At 45.5% G+C, this 24,803-nt stretch overlaps 1 protein-coding gene across 3 annotated transcripts in view; it reads left to right on the forward strand.

Moving 5' to 3' along the window:
- LOC110494866 (A-type potassium channel modulatory protein KCNIP2) overlaps window positions 1-24,803 on the forward strand; it is a 28,633-nt gene that overhangs the window by 1,069 nt on the left and 2,761 nt on the right. Inside the window, exons 1-7 of one of the 3 annotated variants that reach the window (XM_036949057.2) lie at window positions 10,003-10,190; window positions 17,322-17,420; window positions 19,673-19,797; window positions 20,559-20,628; window positions 21,219-21,397; window positions 23,179-23,283; window positions 24,613-24,675. In XM_036949057.2, coding sequence (XP_036804952.1) covers window positions 10,103-10,190; window positions 17,322-17,420; window positions 19,673-19,797; window positions 20,559-20,628; window positions 21,219-21,397; window positions 23,179-23,283; window positions 24,613-24,675 — 729 coding nt within the window. In that variant the 5' untranslated portion in view covers window positions 10,003-10,102. Of the gene's footprint in view, window positions 1-9,811; window positions 10,191-17,321; window positions 17,425-19,672; window positions 19,798-20,558; window positions 20,629-21,218; window positions 21,398-23,178; window positions 23,284-24,612; window positions 24,676-24,803 lie in introns of those variants that run through there. The other 2 variants (XM_090195416.1, XM_036949059.2) reach the window with 2 other exon arrangements.

Below are 24,803 nucleotides of genomic sequence, written 5' to 3' on the forward strand. Positions count from 1 at the left end.
TTTTTTAAATGTCACAGCGCGTGCCGCGTGGCCTGATTTGATGAGTCAGCAGCGGCGGTTTAACGGTCCGACTCCATCCCGGACCCCGAGCGGTAGTTTGACGAGCGGGCGGGAGAAATGGGATCCACCGATATGGATAATTTCCCTGCCTAGTCATAAGTTCTGCCGGCTCTCGCGACACGGGCAACCGACCAAGGTCACTGTTAAGGGCGCCCTGGGATAATGGCACGGGCGGAAAATGAATGAATGAATGAGGCGTCTAATTACTGTTGATTTTAGGGGGTTGTTTCTAACGAATGATGAACAGTCTATTGTTAGTTAGCGGACGAGGGCTGCATCTCAATCGTCTAAGGTAGCGCCGTCTCTCCTCATCTCCTCTCCTCCATTTATAGTCAAATATATTGAGAGAGGTGAAAACATGTAGACTGAGGTATTCTCTCGAGACATACGGTTTGCTTCCGGCAATGTATCCATGCTCCAGGCTTACGACCAGGTCTGAGGTGCTGAAACAAGCCGAGTCACGTGGCGCTCTCCATGGTCCTGAACATAGAAATATCATCCATTCCATTTCTATGGTCCTTGTAGTGTTTGGAGTTTGGTCTGTTTGAACGGGAGAGAGGTGGGATTGGTTGTTCCTTCCTTCCTTCCTTCCTTGCTTCCTTGTTCCTTCCTTCCTTCCTTCCTTGATGTCCTTCCTTTCTTCCTTCCTCTGTTCGATGTATTGGTGGAAGTGGTATGTTTCTAACTCAACCATCCCTCTCACTTATTAGGGGACATTTTAAGGAGAGGAGATGAGGAAAGGAAGCTAGTTAAGCGAAGAAAATATTGTCACAGAGCCCTTGGCTCACTATGAGTGTGATCTAATGACAGACACGTTTGTCCATCAAATGTCACAATTTGAGGTGCCTCAGTCTGTTAGCAACAATTTCCACCTCCCAACTGTTGTTGTACTGTTCTTCCCTTGACTGTGGTTGCATGCCAAATGGCACCCTATTCCCTATATAGTGCACTACGTTTGGGTCAAAGTAGTGCTTTATGTAGGGAATAGGGTGCCATTTGGAGGCTCAGCCTGGGAAGATAAAAGTATAATTTGAGACAAGGAGGGATCAGCCAATGTTTGGTTGCAGACACACTCATATTCATTTTCTATTTAATGCTCTGGGTGGGTGTCTGGGTGTGTGTGTCTGTGTCTGTCAGTGTGTCTGTGTGTCTGTCAGTGTGTCTGTGTCTGTCAGTGTGTCTGTGTCTGTGTCTGTCAGTGTGTCTGTGTCTGTCAGTGTGTGGGTGTCTGGGTGTGTGTGTGTGTGTCTGTGTCTGTGTCTGTGTCTGTCAGTGTGTGGGTGTCTGGGTGTGTGTGTGTGTGTCTGTGTCTGTGTCTGTCAGTGTGTGGGTGTCTGGGTGTGTGTGTCTGCTCCGATAACTCTAGTCTTTTGTTCTCTCTGACAGATTGTCAAACAGCTCCCGAAATACTGCAATTCTCATTCTACAAAAGTCTCTGATAACGCAATCATTATTTGATCATTTACAGGAAGGAGTGTTAGACAGCGCGTGCATCCCAAATGGATCCCTATTGAGTGCATAGGGTCCTGGTCAAAAGTAGTGCACTATGTAGGGACCAGGCTGCCATTTGGGACTCAGACAGAGTGTTAGACGGCAGATTTTGATATGGTGATAGATCTGGTCCCAGATCAGTTTGTGCTCATGTTTGGCATGACAGTTCTATAATGAGTTGGAAGAGAGAAGAAGTGTTTATTTCCAGCTTTATCCACCGGTGTGTCTTTTCATCAGAAAGGATTGCTAATGGTACCTTCATGTGTACAGCATTAGTGTTCCCAGATGTTTTGTTCATTAGATTTTATGTAGATGTTATTTTTTTCCAAAAGCTATATTTGTTGAGGTGGAAAGGAATGTTTGTATCCTGTGTATTTGACTGTGATCTGTGGCCGTCTCACCAAGCTATCTTAAGATGGATGGATGAATAGATGAGTGACAGATGGATGGATGGATAGATGAGTGAAAAATGGATAGATGAGTGAAAGATGAATGGATGGATAGATGAGTGAAAAATGGATAGATGAGTGAAAGATGAATAAATGGATAGATGAGTGAAAGATGAATGGATGGATGGATAGATGAGTGAAAAATGGATAGATGAGTGAAAGATGAATGGATACATTACTGAAAGATGGATGACTCTATTTCTCTATCCTCTATTTCTCCAAGGGTTAAACATGCTACATGTGTGTGTGTGTGTTCCTCGATCTTGTGTGTGTCTTGCATCAATAACTTCAGGTGGATAATAATGATGAAGCGATATAAAGAGATCATCATGAGAACATGTTTGTTTTATTATCCTTGTGGCACCAGACAACTGATTTCCATTCAAAATCCCATTGTCCCTAACCCCTAAACATGACCCCTAACCCCTAAACATAACCCCTAACCCCTAAACATAACCCCTAACCCTAATTCTAACCTTAATCCTAACCCTAAACCTAACCTCTCAGCCTAAAATAGCCTTTTTCCTTGTGCAGACCGGCAAAATGTCGCCACTTGGATAGTAAAACCACACACACACACACACACACACACACACACACACACACACACACACACACACACACACACACACACACACGTACATACGCACAAACACACGCTGACGTGGAAACCGTCCACTAGGGGCAACAGTGAGCGCTGTTACCTTCCAGTAGTTTTTGGTTTTGCTCGGGTGATGTGGACGGGGATGGTGGATGGCCGTAAGCATCTGCCTCTGGTTCAGAAGGTTACATGTTCCAACCCAGTGATATTTTAGTCATAACCCCCCAGAGTGGTTGTCCGCGCCCTCGCAGAAATCTAATACAAATTGTGGGTTTCAGCTACAGATCTGTTTCATTGGCTGTTTGTGGTGAACACCGTATGTTGGATGGGGAGATCAGAGAGCTAGAGATCTGTTTCATTGGCTGTTTGTGGTGAACACCGTATGTTGGATGGGGAGATCAGAGAGCTAGAGATCTGTTTCATTGGCTGTTTGTGGTGAACACCGTATGTTGGATGGGGAGATCAGAGAGCTAGAGATCTGTTTCATTGGCTGTTTGTGGTGAACACCGTATGTTGGATGGGGAGATCAGAGAGCTAGAGATCTGTTTCATTGGCTGTTTGTGGTGAACACCGTATGTTGGATGGGTGGAGCAGAGAGTTAGAGATCTGTTTCATTGGCTGCGTCTCAGTCCACCGACGTAACACTTCCACGCCTGCTGTGACGGAGCTGGAGGGGGGTTTGTCAGACCATGAGACATCTCCAAAAACACTCTTCTCACAACATCGTCTGAACGCTTTGGCCTAAAAACCCATCGGTGGAAAGACGAGACTCTCATGAACATGATGGTGTTCTTTGTTTTGCTCTACGACCCAGACTAGCGTTTTGGGACTCGTCTGAAGTCGGTACAGCCGACTTCTGTCTGTCGTGTCCAGTGTGGACTACACACTACTATAACCCCTCTGTGTAAAGGTGAGATTCTCACTAACCCGTGTTGGTTGGTCCCCCAGTACCAGTTGAAAAACATTATTGAGACTGTTTAGTGCACAAAATAAGGGGTTAAATACATCTTTTTTTAAATTATAATAAAAAAATGTTTGTTTCCTGATTTCTCAGATATAGGACTGACACTTCAGAATAAACTTCCTTTAGATTTTTTTGGGGGACTATCTATCCATTGTTCCTTGTAGTGAATCTGTTATTCAATGTGTTTGTATTGGTGCTAATAGCAGTACGGCCAAATAAACGTTTTCATCAAATCATTTTTTTCATATATGTTTTTTATACTTCAAGGGGTCTTAACATTCAAAATCAAAAATCAAAATGATCCTTGGTATGACCTTCTTAAAACAATTCCATATCAAATAGCAAAATGATCCTTGGTTTGACCTTCTTAAAACAATTCCATATAGCTTAGTAGTATCCCCTTAGACAGGGCTTAGACAGGGCTTAGACTCTGGTGGGTTAAGCCTGTCCCAACCTTAACCCTTACCTCAACCATTTGGAGTTAATGCCTAACCTTTAGAATTCTGAGTTAAGGCCTAAACTTAACCTTCAACACTTTGAAATGTGATGTTTGAGGAACGTGGATGTCTAATTGTGATGTGAGAGCGTGTTGCTTTCGTAACCCTAGTTTTAATCGCTCCTCTCTTTCCCACGGTAAATTAAACAACTCTATAACACCACAGAAACCTGCATCGCCGGCTCAGATCTGAATCTCAGATTGGTAATCAATGGGATTCCTGGAGGGGCCTTAGTCAGAGTGTGTGTGTGTGTGTGTGTGTGTAAGGTAAGTGTGTGTGTGTATCAGTGTACTGTGTGTGGTTTGCAGTTCAGAACGTTGGGACCACGGGCCACATAGGAGCTGTCAATCCCACGACAGCACAGCAGCTGGCCTGCTATGGAAAAACAAACAGAGATATACACACACACAGGCACGTATGCACACTTATGAACAACACACACACAGGAAACAATGCATGTGATGACACACACACACACACACAAACACACACAGAGAGAGACACACACAGAGAGAGAGACAGGGAGAGGGAGAAAGTTGGAGGGAGAGAGAGAGAGACCGAGAGAGAGGGGGAGAGAAGGAAAAAGAGGGAGAGAGTTGGAGGGAGAGAGAGAGAGGGGGAGAGAAGGAAATAGAGGGAGAGAGTTTGAGGGAGAGAGAGACAGAGAGAGGGGGAGAGAAGGAAAAAGAGGGAGAGAGTTGGATGGAGAGAGAGGGCCAGATGTTTGGGAGTCGTTGCTGTTTAGCCTCTCTGACCTCCGCTTCATATTATCCCCATGTTTATACCGTGTTAGATTAGGGAGGCTATCACTCTTCTCATCCAGTCCGTGTCTATGTGTGTGTGTGTGTGTGTGTGTCTGTCTGTGTGTGTGTCTGTGTGTCTGTCTGTGTGTGTGTCTGTCTGTGTGTGTGTGTGTGTTCTCATCTCTTCCTGTCTCTTTTCCAGCACACTGAGCCTTGGCCTTATTGAGGTCGTTTGGCCACAGTTCAATCCCTCCATTCAGGGCAGATGGCATTGGCGCTGTGTGTGTGTGTGTGTGTGTGTTTGTTTTTATCTGTGTGTGTTTGTGTCTCTGTGTGTTTGTGTCTCTGTGTGTACATCGGCTGCATCAATTACACAAGCCTCACTTTCATTATTCGTTACACAACATTGATTGTTATACAACGGGGAGGGTTGTGTTCATTAGGTCCGAGACGGACAAAAACACACTGAAACAGGGAGGGGTCTACCTAGACTTTTGTAATGAGAAACGCTCATTTGTAGTTTTACATTTCAAAACGTTTTTTTGTTGCGTGTCCTGATGAACACAACACTGGCAAGCGAAACCAAACGGTTTAAACTCACTCTTAGGTCATGAATTTTGGCTTTTAGTTTTTTAAGCTGCTGTCCTGATTGTCCCTCATCTGTTCCTGTAGGACTGACTTCAATAGCCCCCTGTTCTTGATTAAGCCCTTGACCATGTGACCTGGAAAACTCAGGGTCCAAATTATGATCATTGACTTCAAGGGGACTATAGGTACACAAGACTGTGTGTGTGTGTGTGTGTGTGTGTGTGTGTGTGTGTGTGTGTGTTCATGCGAGAAATTACAGTTATTTAACCTTACTAAATTACACCATTTTACCTTTTATTTAACGAGGCAAGTCAGTTAAGAACTAATTCTTATTTACAATGACAACCTAGGAACAGTGGGTTAACTGGTCTAGGAACAGTGGGTTAACTGGTCTAGGAACAGTGGGTTAACTGGTCTAGGAACAGTGGGTTAACTGGTCTAGGAACAGTGGGTTAACTGGTCTAGGAACAGTGGGTTAACTGGTCTAGGAACAGCGGGTTAACTGGTCTAGGAACAGTGTGTTAACTGGTCTAGGAACAGTGGGTTAACTGGTCTAGGAACAGCGGGTTAACTGGTCTAGGAACAGTGGGTTAACTGGTCTAGGAACAGCGGGTTAACTGGTCTAGGAACAGCGGGTTAACTGGTCTAGGAACAGTGTGTTAACTGGTCTAGGAACAGTGGGTTAACTGGTCTAGGAACAGCGGGTTAACTGGTCTAGGAACAGTGGGTTAACTGGTCTAGGAACAGCGGGTTAACTGGTCTAGGAACAGCGGGTTAACTGGTCTAGGAACAGCGGGTTAACTGGTCTAGGAACAGCGGGTTAACTGGTCTAGGAACAGCGGGTTAACTGGTCTAGGAACAGCGGGTTAACTGGTCTAGGAACAGCGGGTTAACTGGTCTAGGAACAGCGGGTTAACTGGTCTAGGAACAGTGGGTTAACTGGTCTAGGAACAGTGGGTTAACTGGTCTAGGAACAGTGGGTTAACTGCCTGTTCAGGGGCAGAACCACAGATTTTGTCAGCTCAGGGATTCGGTTACTGGCCCAACGCTCTAACCGCTAGGCTACCTGTCTCTAACCGCTAGGCTACCTGTCTCTAACCACTAGGCTACCTGTCTCTAACCACTAGGCTACCTGTCTCTAACCACTAGCCTACCTGCCTCTAACCACTAGGCTACCTGTCTCTAACCACTAGGCTACCTGTCTCTAACCACTAGGCTACCTGTCTCTAACCACTAGGCTACCTGTCTCTAACCACTAGGCTACCTGTCTCTAACCACTAGGTTACCTGCCTCTAACCACTAGGCTACCTGTCTCTAACCACTAGGCTACCTGTCTCTAACCACTAGCCTACCTGTCTCTAACCGCTAGGCTACCTGTCTCTAACCACTAGGTTACCTGCCTCTAACCGCTAGGCTACCTGTCTCTAACCGCTAGGCTACCTGTCTCTAACCGCTAGGCTACCTGTCTCTAACCGCTAGGCTACCTGTCTCTAACCGCTAGGCTACCTGTCTCTAACCGCCAGGCTACCTGTCTCTAACCGCCAGGCTACCTGTCTCTAACTGCTAGGCTACCTGTCTCTAACCGCTAGGCTACCTGTCTCTAACCGCTAGGCTACCTGTCTCTAACCGCTAGGCTACCTGTCTCTAACCGCTAGACTACCTGCCTCCTGAATAAAACTCATCTCGTCATATGCCTGCTGTAGTTATTATAGTACAGGATAGTCCCAAATGGCACCCTATTCACTATTTAGTGCACCACCATTGACCCTGGTCAAAAGTAGTGCACTCTATAGGGAATAGGAAGCCAGTTGGGAGTGGAACAAACCCAGGTGTTCTCGTTTGAAGCGGATGTTTTCTGGTTCGACGTTGCCACAAAGTAGCTCAACACTTCCACCTGGTGGAAGAAATGACACATAACATCCCCTCGAGGCTGACGACCTGCTGGGCTCACCAGGTGGCAACACTGTCTATCAGACATCAATCACTATGTATCAAGTCTCAGAGTAATAGTGCTGGTCTAGGATCAGGTCCCACCCCCTGTCCATATGCTCATATCAATTATGATCTAAAAGGCCAAACTGATTCTAGATCAGTACTCCTACTCTGAGGCTTTGTGGATACTGGCCCAGGTCCCTCCTGTCCATAAGGTCTTATTGATTATGATCTAATAAAGGTTTAACTGATCCTAGACCAGCACTGATACAGCTTGATATATACAGCCCCAGATTGTACAATATGCTCGAGGTAGAACAGCCTTATTAATCATGTGTATTGTTCCCCTCTGTGTTGTTGTAGGAGCTTGATGTGGAATATAATCAATTCACCACTACACACTGATCTAAGGCCTGTTTTACAATTCCCCCTGTAATGGTTCAGATATGATGAGGTGAAACCGAGGACAATGCACTTTGTGTTGGTTGGCCTTTAAACCGGTCAGTGTGGATTGTGACGTTTCCATGGCGATGATCATCAACTCTAATTCGCTGGCGGAGCAGAGAACGATTGAGAGAGAGAGAGGTGTTAAACAAAAGGTGAGTGAAAGAGAGAGGGAGGACAAATTATTATATAGAAGAGGGCGGAGAGAAGAGATTGATAGAGACAGATGAGTGTGAGATGTTTTCTGATCAAACAGAACGGCACACAAGGAAAGATCACCGGTCATATCCGTGCAAACACGAAGTGTTGCATCACCTCAAGCAAAGAGAGAGGAGAGGGGAGAGTAGAGAGAGAGGAGATTAGAGAGAGAGGAGAGAGAGAGAGGAGAGCAGAGAGGAGAGAGAGGAGAGGAGAGCAGAAAGAGAGGAGAGGGGAGGAGAGCAGAGAGAGAGGAGAGCAGAGAAGGAGAGGAGAGGAGAGCAGAGAGAGGGGAGAGAGAGGAGAGCGGAGAGTGGAGAGCAGAGAGGAGAAGAGAGGAGAGGAGAGTGAAAAGGGAGAGGAGAGCAGAGATAGAGGAGAGCAGAGCAGAGAGGAGAGCAGAGAGAGGAGAGGAGAGGAGAGCAGAGAGAGGAGAGGAGAGCAGAGATAGAGGAGAGTGAAAAGGGAGAGGAGAGCAGAGATAGAGGAGAGTGAAAAGAGAGAGGAGAGCAGAGATAGAGAAGAGGAGAGTGAAAAGAGAGAGGAGAGCAGAGATAGAGAAGAGGAGAGTGAAAAGAGAGAGGAGAGCAGAGATAGAGGAGAGCAGAGCAGAGATACAGAGCAGAGCAGAGATAGAAGAGAGCAGAGAGAGAGGAGAGGAGAGCAGAGATAGAGGAGAGCAGAGAGGAGAGCAGAGAGAGGAGAGGAGAGGAGAGATAGAGAAGAGGAGAGTGAAAAGGGAGAGCAGAGATAGAGAAGAGGAGAGTGAAAAGAGAGAGGAGAGCAGAGATAGAGGAGAGCAGAGATAGAGGAGAGCAGAGAGAGAGGAGAAGAGAGCAGAGAGAGAGGAGAGGAGAGCAGAGAGAGAGGAGAGTGAAAAGAGAGGAGAGGAGAGGAGAGCAAAAAGAGAGGTGTTTCACCACAAGGGAGAAAAAAAAGTGAAAGAGGAGGTGAAAAAATAATCGAGAAGAGAGGAAGAAGAGAAAGGGAGCGTTTCAATCACCACAAGGACTGGAACAAAGGAAAACATGAGAGAAAGAAACATTGGGAAGAAGAAAGAAGAGAAGAAAGAGAGAGAACATAACAATGAGACTTCCTTTTCTGACCCTTGACCTCTTGAGTGTGTCGCTTCAAGGTTTCCTACAGATACAGATCTAGGATCAGCTTCGCCTCCTCCAATCCTAAGCTTAACCATTAGTGGTGGAAATGCAAAAGGGGAATTTCACTTTGGGTGTGACAGATGGAGGAACACTGAGTGGTTCGGTGTAGAGTGAAGTTGCCCCTAGGGTCAGTTTTGCATTTAAAGTTTTGATAAGGGGGGGAAGCTGATCCTAGTACTGGACCTAGAGATAACTTCACCCAGAGAGAGAGAGTGAGAGTGAGAAAGAGATTGATAGAGAAAGAGGAAAGAGAGATGCAGAAGACAGGGACAGAGAAAGAGAGAGAGATCCAGAGAGAGGAAGCCCTGGGGAGAGGACACAGTTTCCTCTTTAAGACCAGATCGCAACAAGTGGATCTGATTTGAACAAGCTCTCCAGGACCTGAGAGAGAGAAGGAGAGAGGGAGAGAGAGAGTCAGACAGGGAGCAAGAGAGAGAGAGAGAGAGAGAGAATGAGAGAGGGAGTGAGAGATACAGAGAGAGAGAGAGAGAGAGAGAGAGAGAGAGAGATACAGACAGGGAGAGACAAGGAGAGAGAGAAGGAGAGAGAGACAAGGAGAGAGAGAGAGAGAGAGAAGGAGAGAGAGACAGACAGAGAGAGAGAGAGAGCGAGAAGGAAAGAGGGAGTGAGAGATACAGACAGGGAGAGACAATGAGAGAGAGGAGAGATACAGACAGGGAGAGAGAGAGAGAGAGAGAGAGAAGGAGAGAGAGACATAGAAATGAAAAGACGTTTAGTCGCTGCTCATCTTGACCCAGACCCAGATGGAGATCCAGTCCTAACAGAGCTCTCTGTAGAAGAAGAGGAACTGAACTCCTTGAAAATAGGATTACAAACCCTGGACTACAGTAGACCTGGGATTGTAGAGCCTCAACTACAGAACCCATAGAACCATAGGACCACTAACACAGAGAACTGCAACCTTACGACCATAACCTTAAACCTGCAACTACACAACCATAACCAACAATTGCAATGGGCCATCGCAGAAGAAGGTGCAAGAGACGACTCCTCAGGGTGGCCAGATACCTGTACCGCTGGTTCACTGGGACCCTGGTAGAAGGTACTGTAGGGGGATGGGGGGGGGGGGGGGGGAAGAACACCAGGACCCTGGTAGAAGGTACTGTAGGGGGATGGGGGGGGGGGGGGGGGAGAACACCAGGACCCTGGTTGAAGGTACTGAAGGGAGATGGGGGGGGGGGGGGGAGAGAACACCAGGACCCTGGTAGAAGGTACTGTAGGGGGATGGGGGGGGGGGGGGGAGAACACCAGGACCCTGGTAGAAGGTACTGTAGGGAGAAGGGGGGGGGGGGGCAGAGAAGGGGGAGGGGGGGACACCAGGACCCTGGTAGAAGGTACTGTAGGGGTACACCAGGACCCTGGTAGAAGGTGCTGTAGGGAGAAGGGGGGGGGGGGGCAGAGAAGGGGGAGGGGGGGACACCGGGACCCTGGTAGAAGGTACTGTAGGGGGACACCAGGACCCTGGTAGAAGGTACTATAGGGAGAAGGGGCTGGGGGGGACACCAGGACCCTGGTAGAAGGTACTGTAGGGAGATGGGGGGGGGGGGGGGGGGGGAGAACACCAGGGCTACGTCCCAAATTACACCCTATTCCCTATGTAGTGCGCTACTTTTGACCATGGCCCATTTGACTCTGGTCAAAAGAAGTGCACTATCTAGGATATAGGGAACCAATTGGGACGCGGCCAGGGTGGAGGTTTCGTGGCGTAGTTATCCTGACTCACTGCGACACTGACAGAAGATTCTGTAGGGGAAGGGTTTCTCAAACTCGGTCCGGGGCCCCTCCTGGGAGCACGTTCTGTTTTTCTCCTCTGGCACTACACAGCTGATTCAAATAATCAACTCATCATCAAGCTTTGATGGTTTGAATCAGCTGTGTAGTGCCAGAGGAGAGAAACAGAACGTGCTCCCAGGAGGGGCCCCGGACTGAGTTTGAGAAACCCTTCAGCAGGAGAAGGTGATAAACATATAGACATAGAGCTACTATGTCTATGGGGAACAACACCTGGATAGGGAGTAGTGGTTGAGGGGTAAGTACCAGAGCTTATATACAGATTGATCTTCATGTGTTGCTTGGTGGGGGGGCTCCTGACCTCAGGGGGGACGGGGAAGGGGAAGTAGGAATGGAGGCAGAGCACCTGGATAGGCAGCAGGGGTGAGAGGTTGAGGGGGAAGGAATGGGTGGGACTGAGGGTGGAGGTTTTGTGAGGTACTCTCAATCTTTCTACCTCTCCCTCTTTCAGCTGTTGTAATGCTCTCTCTGTGACTTGCTACCAGAGGTCTGTGTAGCTGTCCACATACTGTTGTAATGCCCTCTCTGTGACTTGCTACCAGAGGTCTGTGTAGCTGTCCACATACTGTTGTAATGCTCTCTCTGTGACTTGCTACCAGAGGTCTGTGTAGCTGTCCACATACTGTTGTAATGCTCTCTCTGTGACTTGCTACCAGAGGTCTGTGTAGCTGTCCACATAATGTTGTAATGCTCTCTGTGACTTGCTACCAGAGGTCTGTGTAGCTGTCCACATACTGTTGTAATGCTCTCTGTGACTTGCTACCAGAGGTCTGTGTAGCTGTCCACATACTGTTGGAATGCTCTCTCTGTGACTTGCTACCAGAGGTCTGTGTAGCTGTCCACATACTGTTGTAATGCTCTCTGTGACTTGCTACCAGAGGTCTGTGTAGCTGTCCACATACTGTTGTAATGCCCTCTCTGTGACTTGCTACCAGAGGTCTGTGTAGCTGTCCACATACTGTTGTAATGCTCTCTCTGTGACTTGCTACCAGAGGTCTGTGTAGCTGTCCACATACTGTTGTAATGCTCTCTCTGTGACTTGATACCAGAGGTCTGTGTAGCTGTCCACATACTGTTGTAATGCTCTCTGTGACTTGCTACCAGAGGTCTGTGTAGCTGTCCACATACTGTTGTAATTCTCTCTGTGACTTGCTAACAGAGGTCTGTGTAGCTGTCCACATACTGTTGTAATGCTCTCTGTGACTTGCTACCAGAGGTCTGTGTAGCTGTCCACATACTGTTGTAATGCTCTCTGTGACTTGCTACCAGAGGTCTGTGTAGCTGTCCACATACTGTTGTAATGCCCTCTCTGTGACTTGCTACCAGAGGCCTGTGTAGCTGTCCACATACTGTTGTAATGCCCTCTCTGTGACTTGCTACCAGAGGTCTGTGTAGCTGTCCACATACTGTTGTAATGCTCTCTCTGTGACTTGCTACCAGAGGTCTGTGTAGCTGTCCACATACTGTTGTAATGCTCTCTCTGTGACTTGCTACCAGAGGTCTGTGTAGCTGTCCACATACTGTTGTAATGCCCTCTCTGTGACTTGCTACCAGATGTCTGTGTAGCTGTCCACATACTGTTGTAATGCCCTCTCTGTGACTTGCTACCAGAGGCCTGTGTAGCTGTCCACATACTGTTGTAATGCTCTCTCTGTGACTTGCTACCAGAGGTCTGTGTAGCTGTCCACATACTGTTGTAATGCTCTCTCTGTGACTTGCTACCAGAGGTCTGTGTAGCTGTCCACATACTGTTGTAATGCTCTCTCTGCGACTTGCTACCAGAGGTCTGTGTAGCTGTCCACATACTGTTGTAATGCCCTCTCTGTGACTTGCTACCAGAGGTCTGTGTAGCTGTCCACATACTGTTGTAATGCCCTCTCTGTGACTTGCTACCAGAGGCCTGTGTAGCTGTCCACATACTGTTGTAATGCCCTCTCTGTGACTTGCTACCAGAGGTCTGTGTAGCTGTCCACATACTGTTGTAATGCTATCTCTGTGACTTGCTACCAGAGGTCTGTGTAGCTGTCCACATACTGTTGTAATGCTCTCTCTCTGTGACTTGCTACCAGAGGTCTGTGTAGCTGTCCACATACTGTTGTAATGCTCTCTCTGTGACTTGCTACCAAAGGTCTGTGTAGCTGTCCACATACTGTTGTAATGCTCTCTCTGTGACTTGCTGCCAGAGGTCTGTGTAGCTGTCCACATACTGTTGTAAGGCTCTCTCTGTGACTTGCTACCAGAGGTCTGTGTAGCTGTCCACATACTGTTGTAATGCTCTCTCTGTGACTTGCTACCAGAGGTCTGTGTAGCTGTCCACATACTGTTGTAATGCTCTCTCTGTGACTTGCTACCAGAGGTCTGTGTAGCTGTCCACATACTGTTGTAAGGCTCTCTCTCTGTGACTTGCTACCAGAGGTCTGTGTAGCTGTCCACATACTGTTGTAAGGCTCTCTCTCTGTGACTTGCTACCAGAGGTCTGTGTAGCTGTCCACATACTGTTGTAATGCTCTCTCTCTGTGACTTGCTACCAGAGGACTGTGTAGCTGTCCACATACTGTTGTAATGCTCTCTGCGACTTGCTACCAGAGGCCTGTGTAGCTGTCCACATACTGTTGTAATGCTCTCTTTGTGACTTGCTACCAGAGGTCTGTGTAGCTGTCCACATACTTTTGTAATGCTCTCTCTGTGACTTGCTACCAGAGGTCTGTGTAGCTGTCCACATACTGTTGTAATGCTCTCTCTGTGACTTGCTACCAGAGGTCTGTGTAGCTGTCCACATACTGTTGTAATGCTCTCTCTGTGACTTGCTACCAGAGGTCTGTGTAGCTGTCCACATACTGTTGTAAGGCTCTCTCTCTGTGACTTGCTACCAGAGGTCTGTGTAGCTGTCCACATACTGTTGTAATGCTCTCTGTGTGACTTGCTACCAGAGGTCTGTGTAGCTGTCCACATACTGTTGTAATGCTCTCTCTGTGACTTGCTACCAGAGGTCTGTGTAGCTGTCCACATACTGTTGTAATGCTCTCTGTGACTTGCTACCAGAGGTCTGTGTAGCTGTCCACATACTGTTGTAATGCTCTCTCTGTGACTTGCTACCAAAGGTCTGTGTAGCTGTCCACATACTGTTGTAATGCTCTCTCTGTGACTTGCTACCAGAGGTCTGTGTAGCTGTCCACATACTGTTGTAATGCTCTCTGTGTGACTTGCTACCAGAGGTCTGTGTAGCTGTCCACATACTGTTGTAATGCTCTCTCTGTGACTTGCTACCAGAGGTCTGTGTAGCTGTCCACATACTGTTGTAAGGCTCTCTCTCTGTGACTTGCTACCAGAGGTCTGTGTAGCTGTCCACATACTGTTGTAATGCTCTCTCTGTGACTTGCTACCAAAGGTCTGTGTAGCTGTCCACATACTGTTGTAATGCTCTCTCTGTGACTTGCTACCAGAGGTCTGTGTAGCTGTCCACATACTGTTGTAATGCTCTCTCTGTGACTTGCTACCAGAGGTCTGTGTAGCTGTCCACATACTGTTGTAATGCTCTCTCTGTGACTTGCTACCAGAGGTCTGTGTAGCTGTCCACATACTGTTGTAAGGCTCTCTCTCTGTGACTTGCTACCAGAGGTCTGTGTAGCTGTCCACATACTGTTGTAAGGCTCTCTCTCTGTGACTTGCTACCAGAGGTCTGTGTAGCTGTCCACATACTGTTGTAATGCTCTCTCTCTGTGACTTGCTACCAGAGGACTGTGTAGCTGTCCACATACTGTTGTAATGCTCTCTGCGACTTGCTACCAGAGGCCTGTGTAGCTGTCCACATACTGTTGTAATGCTCTCTTTGTGACTTGCTACCAGAGGTCTGTGTAGCTGTCCACATACTGTTGTAATGCTCTCTTTGTGACTTGCTACCAGAGGTCTGTGTAGCTGTCCACATACTGTTGTAATGCTCTCTCTGTGACTTGCTACCAGAGGTCTGTGTAGCTGTCCACATACTGTTGTAATGCTCTCTCTGTGACTTGCTACCAGAGGTCTGTGTAGCTGTCCACATACTGTTGTAAGGCTCTCTCTCTGTGACTTGCTACCAGAGGTCTGTGTAGCTGTCCACATACTGTTGTAATGCTCTCTCTGTGATTTGCTACCAGAGGTCTGTGTAGCTGTCCAAGGCGTTGAAATATCCACGCTGTTGTCTGGTCCTGGAATGGTTACTGTGCACCTTGGTTTGAATCGGGCTGGTAGTGAGTCCAAGCTACAGAAATAGGCCCACTGCTGCTCGCTACAAAATGGTGACTGTAGACCGTTTGAATGGGTGAGGAGCTGTGTGGTTGGGTTGAATCAGTGGTCTTGCCGCAGGCCTCAAAGACAAATCCTTCTAGAAGATCAGAGAGTTCAATCGAGTACCGTCTTAACTGAATGACATCAGAGACAGAATACAATAACCCCTCTTGGACAACGGGGTTCTGATGACTAGCCTCCAGGTTGTTACGCTGGTGGTGTGGAGGAGGTGGAAGGTCATTGAGAATACTATAACCCCTCTTGGACAACGGGGTTCTGATGACTAGCCTCCAGGTTGTTACGCTGGTGGTGTGGAGGAGGTGGAAGGTCATTGGAAGACTGCAGAACATCAAGTGAGAGACAAGGGATGAGTTGACATATAAATGCTCCCTGAGATTTATGCCCATAGGTTGACAGAAAGGGAAGTGATTATTGTCGAGTGAGCCCATAGGTTGACAGAAAGGGAAGTGATTATTGCCGAGTGAGCCCATAGGTTGACAGAAAGGGAAGTGATTATTGCCGAGTGAGCCCATAGGTTAATCAGAAAGGGAAGTGATTATTGCCGAGTGAGCCCATAGGTTAATCAGAAAGGGAAGTGATTATTTTCGAGTGAGCCCATAGGTTAATCAGAAAGGGAAGTGATTATTGTCAGAGTGAGCCCATAGGTTAATCAGAAAGGGAAGTGATTATTGCCGAGTGAGCCCATAGGTTAATCAGAAAGGGAAGTGATTATTGCCGAGTGAGCCCATAGGTTAATCAGAAAGGGAAGTGATTATTGTCGAGTGAGCCCATAGGTTAATCAGAAAGGGAAGTGATTATTGTCAGAGTGAGCCCATAGGTTAATCAGAAAGGGAAGTGATTATTGTCGAGTGAGCCCATAGGTTAATCAGAAAGGGAAGTGATTATTGTCGAGTGAGCCCATAGGTTAATCAGAAAGGGAAGTGATTATTGTCGAGTGAGCCCATAGGTTAATCAGAAAGCGGGGTGGGTTTGCCTTAGTGAGCCATGCTCATTGGCTGAAGTTAATAGCTGAATGACATTCCACACATTTGTTCATGGTAAAGAAGAGATTTGACGTTATGCTGATGAGGTACCATTATAGAAACTACCATATCAATACACTATATATACTAAAGTATGTGGACACCCCTTCAAATTAGTGGATTTGGTTATTTCAGCCACACCCGTTGCTGACAGGTGTATAAAATCAAATCACACAGCCATGCAATCTTCATAGACAAACATTGACAGTAGAATGGCCTTACTGGAGAGCTCATAAAAATCCTCTGTCCTCGGTTGAAACACTCACTACTGAGTTCCAAACTGCTTTCCCAGTAGAATGGAGGCTGTTATAGCAGCAAATGGGGGACCAACTACATATTAATACCCATGATTCTGGAATCATAAGGTACCATTAAGGACAAGGCCTGGCTCTAATGCCGAGAGAGAGAGAGAGAGAGAGAGAGAGAGAGAGAGAGAGAGAGAGAGAGAGAGAGAGAGAGAGAGAGAGAGAGAGAGAGAGAGAGAGAGAGAGAGAGAGAGAGAGAGAGAGAGAGAGAGAGAGAGAGAGAGAGAGAGAGAGAGAGAGAGAGAGAGAGAGAGAGAGAGAGAGAGAGAGAGAGAGAGAGAGAGAGAGAGAGAGAGAGAGAGAGAGAGAGAGAGAGAGAGAGAGAGAGAGAGAGAGAGAGAGAGAGAGAGAGAGAGAGAGAGAGAGAGAGAGAGAGAGAGAGAGAGAGAGAGAGAGAGAGATGCATGGCTGACACACACAGTTAAAACACAGGTATATAAAATGCCATGTGACAAACTGATATACTGTATGTTCAATTAAAAGACCACTGGACCCTGATGCTGTTTACCGGCCGTATGATGTCACTATGTCTGACACTTTATGCACTAGAGACCACTAACTGATAAAACACTGCAACTCGGTCTATATATATATATATATATCACCTATCATAAGAGACTATAACCTAAAGCCAGATCAGCGAACTAACTATAGCATCAATATGGAATAATGACTACTTCTACTTGTGTGTGCATGCATATGTGTGATTTGAGTCCATTCTATGGGGTCGTGCCGCCCTGCTCTAACTGTGCTGTGATTGGTTACTTCCAGGTAACCCAGCATCCAACCACAGCAAGCGAACTATAAAACAGAGGTTCCTCAAGCTGCTGCCCTGCTGTCGCTCCAGAACCGCCCCCTCACTCAGTCAAAGCAAGTGCTCGTTTGCATATCCCCACCCCTTCCTCCGTTCCTCCACCCCCCTTCGAGCCCTTGCTAAACAAGTGTAATAGGCAGTTACACAGACAAGTTGCCATGTTGGATAGCTTTAGCCAGCTGGCTAACATAAATAGCATTCCTCTCTATTTGAGTTAGGTTGTTGCTAAATTAGCTAGCTAAGAAAGTGAAAGGTAAACTAAAAAGAGGAAAACAGAACAAAATATAGCTATCTCTCTCTCGCTCTCTCTCTGATGCTTCTTCTTGATAAAAAAAAGTTCAGAAGTAAACTACTCAAACTGCAGTGCTGGCTACCTGCAGTGGTGGAAAAAGTAACCAATTGTTATACTTGGGTAAAAGTGAAGATCCCTTAATAGAAAATGACTTGAGTAAAAATGAAAGTCAGCCAGTAAAGTACTACTTGAGTAAAAGTCTAAAAGTATTTGGTTTTAAATAAACTTAAGAATCAAAAGTAAATGTAATTGCTAAAATGCACCTAAGTATCAAAAATAAAAGTAAAGTATTAATCGTTTTACATTCCTTATATTAAGCAAACCAGACGCCACCATTTTCTAGATGTTTTATTTCATTTACTGATAGCCAGGGACACTCAAACACTCAGACATCAGTTACATGATTACCCCTAGTTATTTACCGATAGCCAGGGACACTCCAACACTCAGACATCAGTTACATGATTACCGCTAGTTATTTACCGATAGCCAGGGACACTCCAACACTCAGACATCAGTTACATGATTACCCCTAGTTATTTACCGATAGCCAGGGACACTCCAACACTCAGACATCAGTTACATGATTACCGCTAGTTATTTACCGATAGCCAGGGACACTCCAACACTCAGACATCAGTTACATGATTACTGCTAGTTATTTACCGATAGCCAGGGACACTCTCAGACATCAGTTACATGATTACCGCTAGTTATTTACCGATAGCCAGGGACACTCCAACACTCAGACATCAGTTACATGATTACTGCTAGTTATTTACCGATAGCCAGGGACACTCCAACACTCAGACATCAGTTACATGATTACCGCTAGTTATTTACCGATAGCCAGGGACACTCCAACACTCAGACATCAGTTACATGATTACTGCTAGTTATTTACCGATAGCCAGGGACACTCTCAGACATCAGTTACATGATTACCGCTAGTTATTTACCGATAGCCAGGGACACTCCAACACTCAGACATCAGTTACATGATTACTGCTAGTTATTTACCGATAGCCAGGGACACTCCAACACTCAGACATCAGTTACATGATTACTGCTAGTTATTTACCGATAGCCAGGGACACTCCAACACTCAGACATCAGTTACATGATTACTGCTAGTTATTTACCGATAGCCAGGGACACTCCAACACTCAGACATCAGTTACATGATTACTGCTAGTTATTTACCGATAGCCAGGGACACTCCAACACTCAGACATCAGTTACATGATTACTGCTAGTTATTTACCGATAGCCAGGGACACTCCAACACTCAGACATCAGTTACATGATTACTGCTAGTTATTTACCGATAGCCAGGGACACTCCAACACTCAGACATCAGTTACATGATTACTGCTAGTTATTTACCGATAGCCAGGGACACTCCAACACTCAGACATCAGTTACAAACAAAGCTTTTGTGTTTAGTGAGTCCGCCAGATCAGAGGCAGTAGGGATAACCAGGGATGTTCTCTTGATAAGTGCGTGAATTTGACAATTGACAATCCTGCTATGCATTGAAAATGTAAGGAGTAGTTTTGGGTGTCAGGGAAAATGTATGGAGGTAAAAGTACATTATTTTCTGTAAGAATGTAGTGAAGTAAAAGTTGTAAAGAATATGAATAGTAAAGTAGAGTACAGATACCCCCAAAAAGTTATTTAAGCAGTACTTTAAAGTACAGTAATTTAACTGAAGTACTTTACACCACTGGTAACAGGGAACTGAGTATCACTGTCTTCTCTTCTATCTTTATCTCTTTCACTTCTTCTTCTCTCTTCCTCTTTCTCACACACAATAGGGGGTAGCTGCTATGCATAACCATCATGCCTTCTCTCTCTCTTCCCCTCCTACAGACAGTCACACACAATAGGGTGTAGCTGCTAAGCATAACCACCATGCCTTCTCTCTCTCTTCCCCTCCTACAGACAGTCACACACAATAGGGGGTAGCTGCTAAGCATAACCACCATGCCTTATCTCTCTCTTCCCCTCCTACAGACAGTGTAGTGGAGGATGGAGAGTTATCTACAGTGTGTTATAGACCAGAGGGGTTGGACCAGCTACTACAACAGACTAAGTTCACCAGGAGAGAACTACAGATCCTCTACAGGGGCTTCAAGAATGTACGTCTGTCCCTGAGGTCTCTCTCTCTCTCGCTCTCTCTCTCGCTCTCTCGCTCTCTCGCTCTCTCGCTCTCTCTCTCTCTCTCTCGCTCTCTCTCTCTCTCTCTCTCTCTCTCTCTCTCTCTCTCTATATATATATATCTCTCTCTCTCTCTCTCTCTCTCTCTCTCTCTCTCTCTCTCTCTCTCTCTCTCTTATATTTATATATATATCTCTCATTCCAATTCAGATTGCTTTATTTACATGAAATAATGTTTGTAGATATTGTCAAAGCAGTATAATGGTGCAGCATAACATTCTGTTGATTGCCCTAGTGGTGTCTGTATGTCTCTCTGTCTCTGTGTGTTCTAACATTATGTTGATTGTCCAATAGGAATGCCCTAATGGTGTCTGTCTGTCTTAATGTGTTCTAACATTCTGTTGATTGTCCAATAGGAATGCCCTAGTGGTATCTGTCTGTCTTAATGTGTTCTAACATTCTGTTGATTGTCCAATAGGAATGCCCTAGTGGTGTCTGTCTGTCTTAATGTGTTCTAACATTCTGTTGATTGTCCAATAGGAATGCCCTAGTGGTGTCTGTCTGTCTTAATGTGTTCTAACATTCTGTTGATTGTCCAATAGGAATGCCCTAGTGGTGTCTGTCTGTCTCTCTGTCTCTGTGTGTTCTAACATTATGTTGATTGTCCAATAGGAATGCCCTAGTGGTGTCTGTCTGTCTCTCTGTCTCTGTGTGTTCTAACATTATGTTGATTGTCCAATAGGAATGCCCTAGTGGTGTGGTGGATGAAGAGACATTCAAGTTAATCTACTCCCAGTTCTTTCCTCAGGGAGGTGAGTGTCTAAGTGTGTGCTGCACCCGTGCATGGAATCCTGTGTAAGTGTTTCTCTTTTTCTATGTCTCTTTCTTTCTTTCTTTCTTTCTCTCTCTCTTCTCTCTCATATATATATATTCAATTACATTTGCTTTATTGGCATGACATAACAATGTACATATCGCCAAATCTTACTTTCGAGATTTACAAAACATAATTATGATCAAAATTGTCAATGGGACAACAATAACCAAGGGTCAAAATAACCATATATTGAACAATAACAATAAGCATAGAGTACATGTGCAGGTTGGTTGGTCTGTCAGACACTGTCCCTGAGCCTGTACTTTGTCAAGGTTTGTCTCTCTCTCTCTCAGCCTTTCAGTCTCTCAGTATCCCCCTCTCTCACTTCCTCCCTGGGCGCCGAAGACGTGGATGTCGATTAAGGCAGCCCCCCTGTACCTCTCTGATTCAGAGGGGTTGGGTTAAATGAGGAAGACACATTTCAGTTGAAGGCATTCAGTTGTACAACTGACGAGGTTCCCCCTTTCCCCTTTCGCCCTCATTCAGACTGACGAGGTTTCCCCCTTTCCCGTTCCCCTCATTCAGACTCCAGCACCTACGCTCATTTTCTGTTCGAAGCGTTTGACACCCACAAGAATGGAACGGTGAGCTTCGAAGACTTCGTCACAGGCCTGTCAATCATCCTGAGAGGCTCTGTCACAGAGAAACTCAACTGGGCTTTTAACCTCTACGACCTCAACAAAGATGGCTTCATCACCAAAGAGGTATGGTACGATGTGTGTGTGTGTGTGTGTGTGTGTATGTATGTACAGTTGAAGTCGGAAGTTTACATACACCTTAGCCAAATACATTTAAACTCCGTTTTTCACAATTCCTGACATTTAATCCCAGTAAAAATTCCCTGTCTTAGGTCAGTTAGGATCACCACTTTATTTTTAGAATGTGAAATGTCAGAATAATAGTAGAGAGAATGATTGATTTCAGATTTGATTTCTTTCATCACATTCCCAATGGGTCAGAAGTTTACATACACTCAATTAGTATTTGGTAGCATTGCCTTTAAATTGTTTAACTTGGGTCTAACGTTTCGGGTAGCCTTCCACATGCTTCCCATAATACATTGGGTGAATTTTGGCCCATTCCTCCTGACAGAGATGGTGTAACTGAGTCAGGTTTGTAGGCCTCCTTGCTCGCACACGCTTTTTCAGTTCTGCCCACAAATGTTCTATGGGATTGAGGTCAGGGCTTTGTGATGGTCACTCCAATACCTTGACTTTGTTGTCCTTAAGCCATTTTGCCACAACTTTGGAAGTATGCTTGGGGTCATTGTCCATTTGGAAGACCCAATTACGACCAAGCTTTAACTTCCTGACTGATGTCTTGAGATGTTGCTTCAATATAGCCACATAACAGTCCCTCCTGCAGCAAAGCACCCCCACAACATGATGCTCCCACCCCTGTGCTTCATGGTTGGGATGGTGTTCTTTGGCTTGCAAGCATCCACCTTTTCCCTTTAAACATAACAATGATCATTATGGCCAAACAGTTCTATTTTTGTTTCATCAGATCAGAGGATATTTCTCCAAAAAGTATGATCTTTCTCCCCATGTACAGTTGCAAACTGTAGTCTGGCTTTTTATGGTGGTTTTGGAGTAGTGGCTTCTTCCTTGCTGAGGGGCCTTTCAGGTTATGTCGATTTAGGACTCGTTTTACTGTGGATATAGATAGTTTTGTACCTGTTTCCTCCAACATCTTCACGAGGTCCTTTGCTGTTGTTCTGGAATTGATTTGCACTTTTCACATCAATGTACGTTCATCTCTAGGAGACAGAACACGTCTCCTTCCTGAGCGGTATGACGGCTGCCTGGTCCAATGGTGTTTATACTTGCGTACAATTGTTTGTACAGATGAACGTGGTACCTTCAGGCGTTTGGAAATTGCTCCTAAGGATGAACCAGACTTGTGGAGGTCTACACATTTTTTTTCTGAGGTCTTGGCTGATTTCTTTTGATTTTCCCCTGATGTCAAGCAAAGATGCATTAAATCTGAAGGTCGGCCTTGAAATACTTCCACAGATACACCTCCAATTGAATCAAATGATGTTAATTAGCCTATCAGAAGCTTCTAAAGCCATGACATCATTTTCTGAAAATGTCCAAGCTGTTTAAAGGCACTTATTGTATGGCCCACTGGAATTGTAATACAGTAAATTCTAAGTGAAATAATCTGTCTGTAAACAATTTTTGTAAAAATGACTTGTGTCATGCACAAAGTAGATGTCCTAACCGACTGTCCAATACTATAGTTTGCTGACAAGAAATTTGTGGAGTGGTTGAAAAACAAGTTTTAATGACTCCAACATAAGTGTATGTAAACTTTAACTGTGTGTGTGTGTGTGTGTGTGTGTGTGCAAATATGTTTTCTCTTCTAAACTATTCCCCCATCGTCCCCTCTGTGTGTGCGTGTTTGTGTGTGTGAGCACAAATATGTGTGTTTGTGCGTGCATGTGTGTTTCTGTGTGTGTCTCTGTGTGTGTGTGTTTCAGGAGATGACTGATATAATGAGCTCTATCTATGACATGATGGGAACGTGTACGTACCCCTGTATGCAGAACGACGCCCCCAAGGAGCACGTCGACAACTTCTTCCAGGTAACACAACTAACCACAGATCTAGGATCAGATGAACAACTTCTTCTAGGTAACACAACTAACCACAGATCTAGGATCAGATGAACAACTTCTTCTAGGTAACACAACTAACCACAGATCTAGGATCAGATGAACAACTTCTTCCAGGTAACACCTAACCACAGATCTAAACCTTGATTCAATCCTACTGCGCTTGTAGACAGTAGCACATTTTAAAGGCCATGTTACTGCGTTAGTGGAGATTACATTCAAGGTAAACTGAGAAGATGTCGGCTCAATTAGAAATGACCTTTAAATGCTTTAGCACAGTATCTTATTTAATCCAGGCCCCAGGGTTAGATAATTCTACCTCCAGTGTTTTCTAATTGAATCCAGGCCCCAGGGTTAGATAATTTTACCTCCAGTGTTTTCTAATTGAATCCAGGCCCCAGGGTTAGATAATTCTACCTCCAGTGTTTTCTAATTGAATCCAGGCTCCAGGGTTAGATAAGTCTACCTCCAGTGTTTTCTAATTGAATCCAGGCTCCAGGGTTAGTTCATTCTACCTCCAGTGTTTTCTAATTGAATCCAGGCTCCAGGGTTAGATAATTCTACCTCCAGTGTTTTCTAATTGAATCCAGGCCCCAGGGTTAGATAATTCTACCTCCAGTGTTTTCTAATTGAATCCAGGCCCCAGGGTTAGTTAATTCTACATCCAATGTTTTTCACAAAGGGTTTTAAAAGGACCCTCTAGACATAACCTCCTTATTGTTGCATTCTGACTTTGTGAACAACCAAAAGGTCAAATAGAGTGTAACGGTTTTCCGTATGAGAAGGAGAGTCGGACCAAAATGCAGCGTGTAGATTGCGATCCATGTTTTAATGAACAAACGTAAAACACGAATCAATGCAAACACTACAAAATAAAGAACGTGATGAACGTAACGAAAACCTAAAACAGCCTATCTGGTGAAAAACACATAGACAGGAACAATCACCCACAAACACACAGTGAAACCCAGGCTACCTAAATATGGTTCCCAATCAGAGACAATGACTAACACCTGCCTCTGATTGAGAACCATATCAGGCCAGACATAGAAATAGACAAACAAGACATCCAACATAGAATGCCCACCCAGTTCACGTCCTGACCAACACTAAAACAAGGAAAACACACACGAATGATGGTCAGAACGTGACATAGAGGTTGCTTATATTTGTCATGTTTCAGATGCAGGTGTGTAACCTGTACAGTGTGTGGTGTGAAATGGAAATGTGTTTGTTGCGTATCTCACGGCCAGGGATCAGAGTAGCATATTCAACTGTTTCTCTGTTTCACTCTGTCAGAAAATGGACAAGAACAAAGATGGCGTGGTCACCATTGAGGAGTTTCTGGAGTCTTGTCAAAAGGTTTGTGTGTGTGTCTGTCTGTCTGTGTCTATGTGAGTGTGTCTGTGTCTGTCTGCGTGTGTCTGTGTGAGTACCTGTTTGTGTGTCTGTGTGTCGGTGTGTGTGTGTGTGTGTGTCTGTCTGTCTGT

The sequence above is a fragment of the Oncorhynchus mykiss genome, chromosome 13 (assembly GCF_057628025.1).
Source record: "Oncorhynchus mykiss isolate SJ-2025 chromosome 13, ASM5762802v1, whole genome shotgun sequence".
In the NCBI taxonomy this organism is placed as follows: Eukaryota; Metazoa; Chordata; class Actinopteri; order Salmoniformes; family Salmonidae; genus Oncorhynchus; species Oncorhynchus mykiss.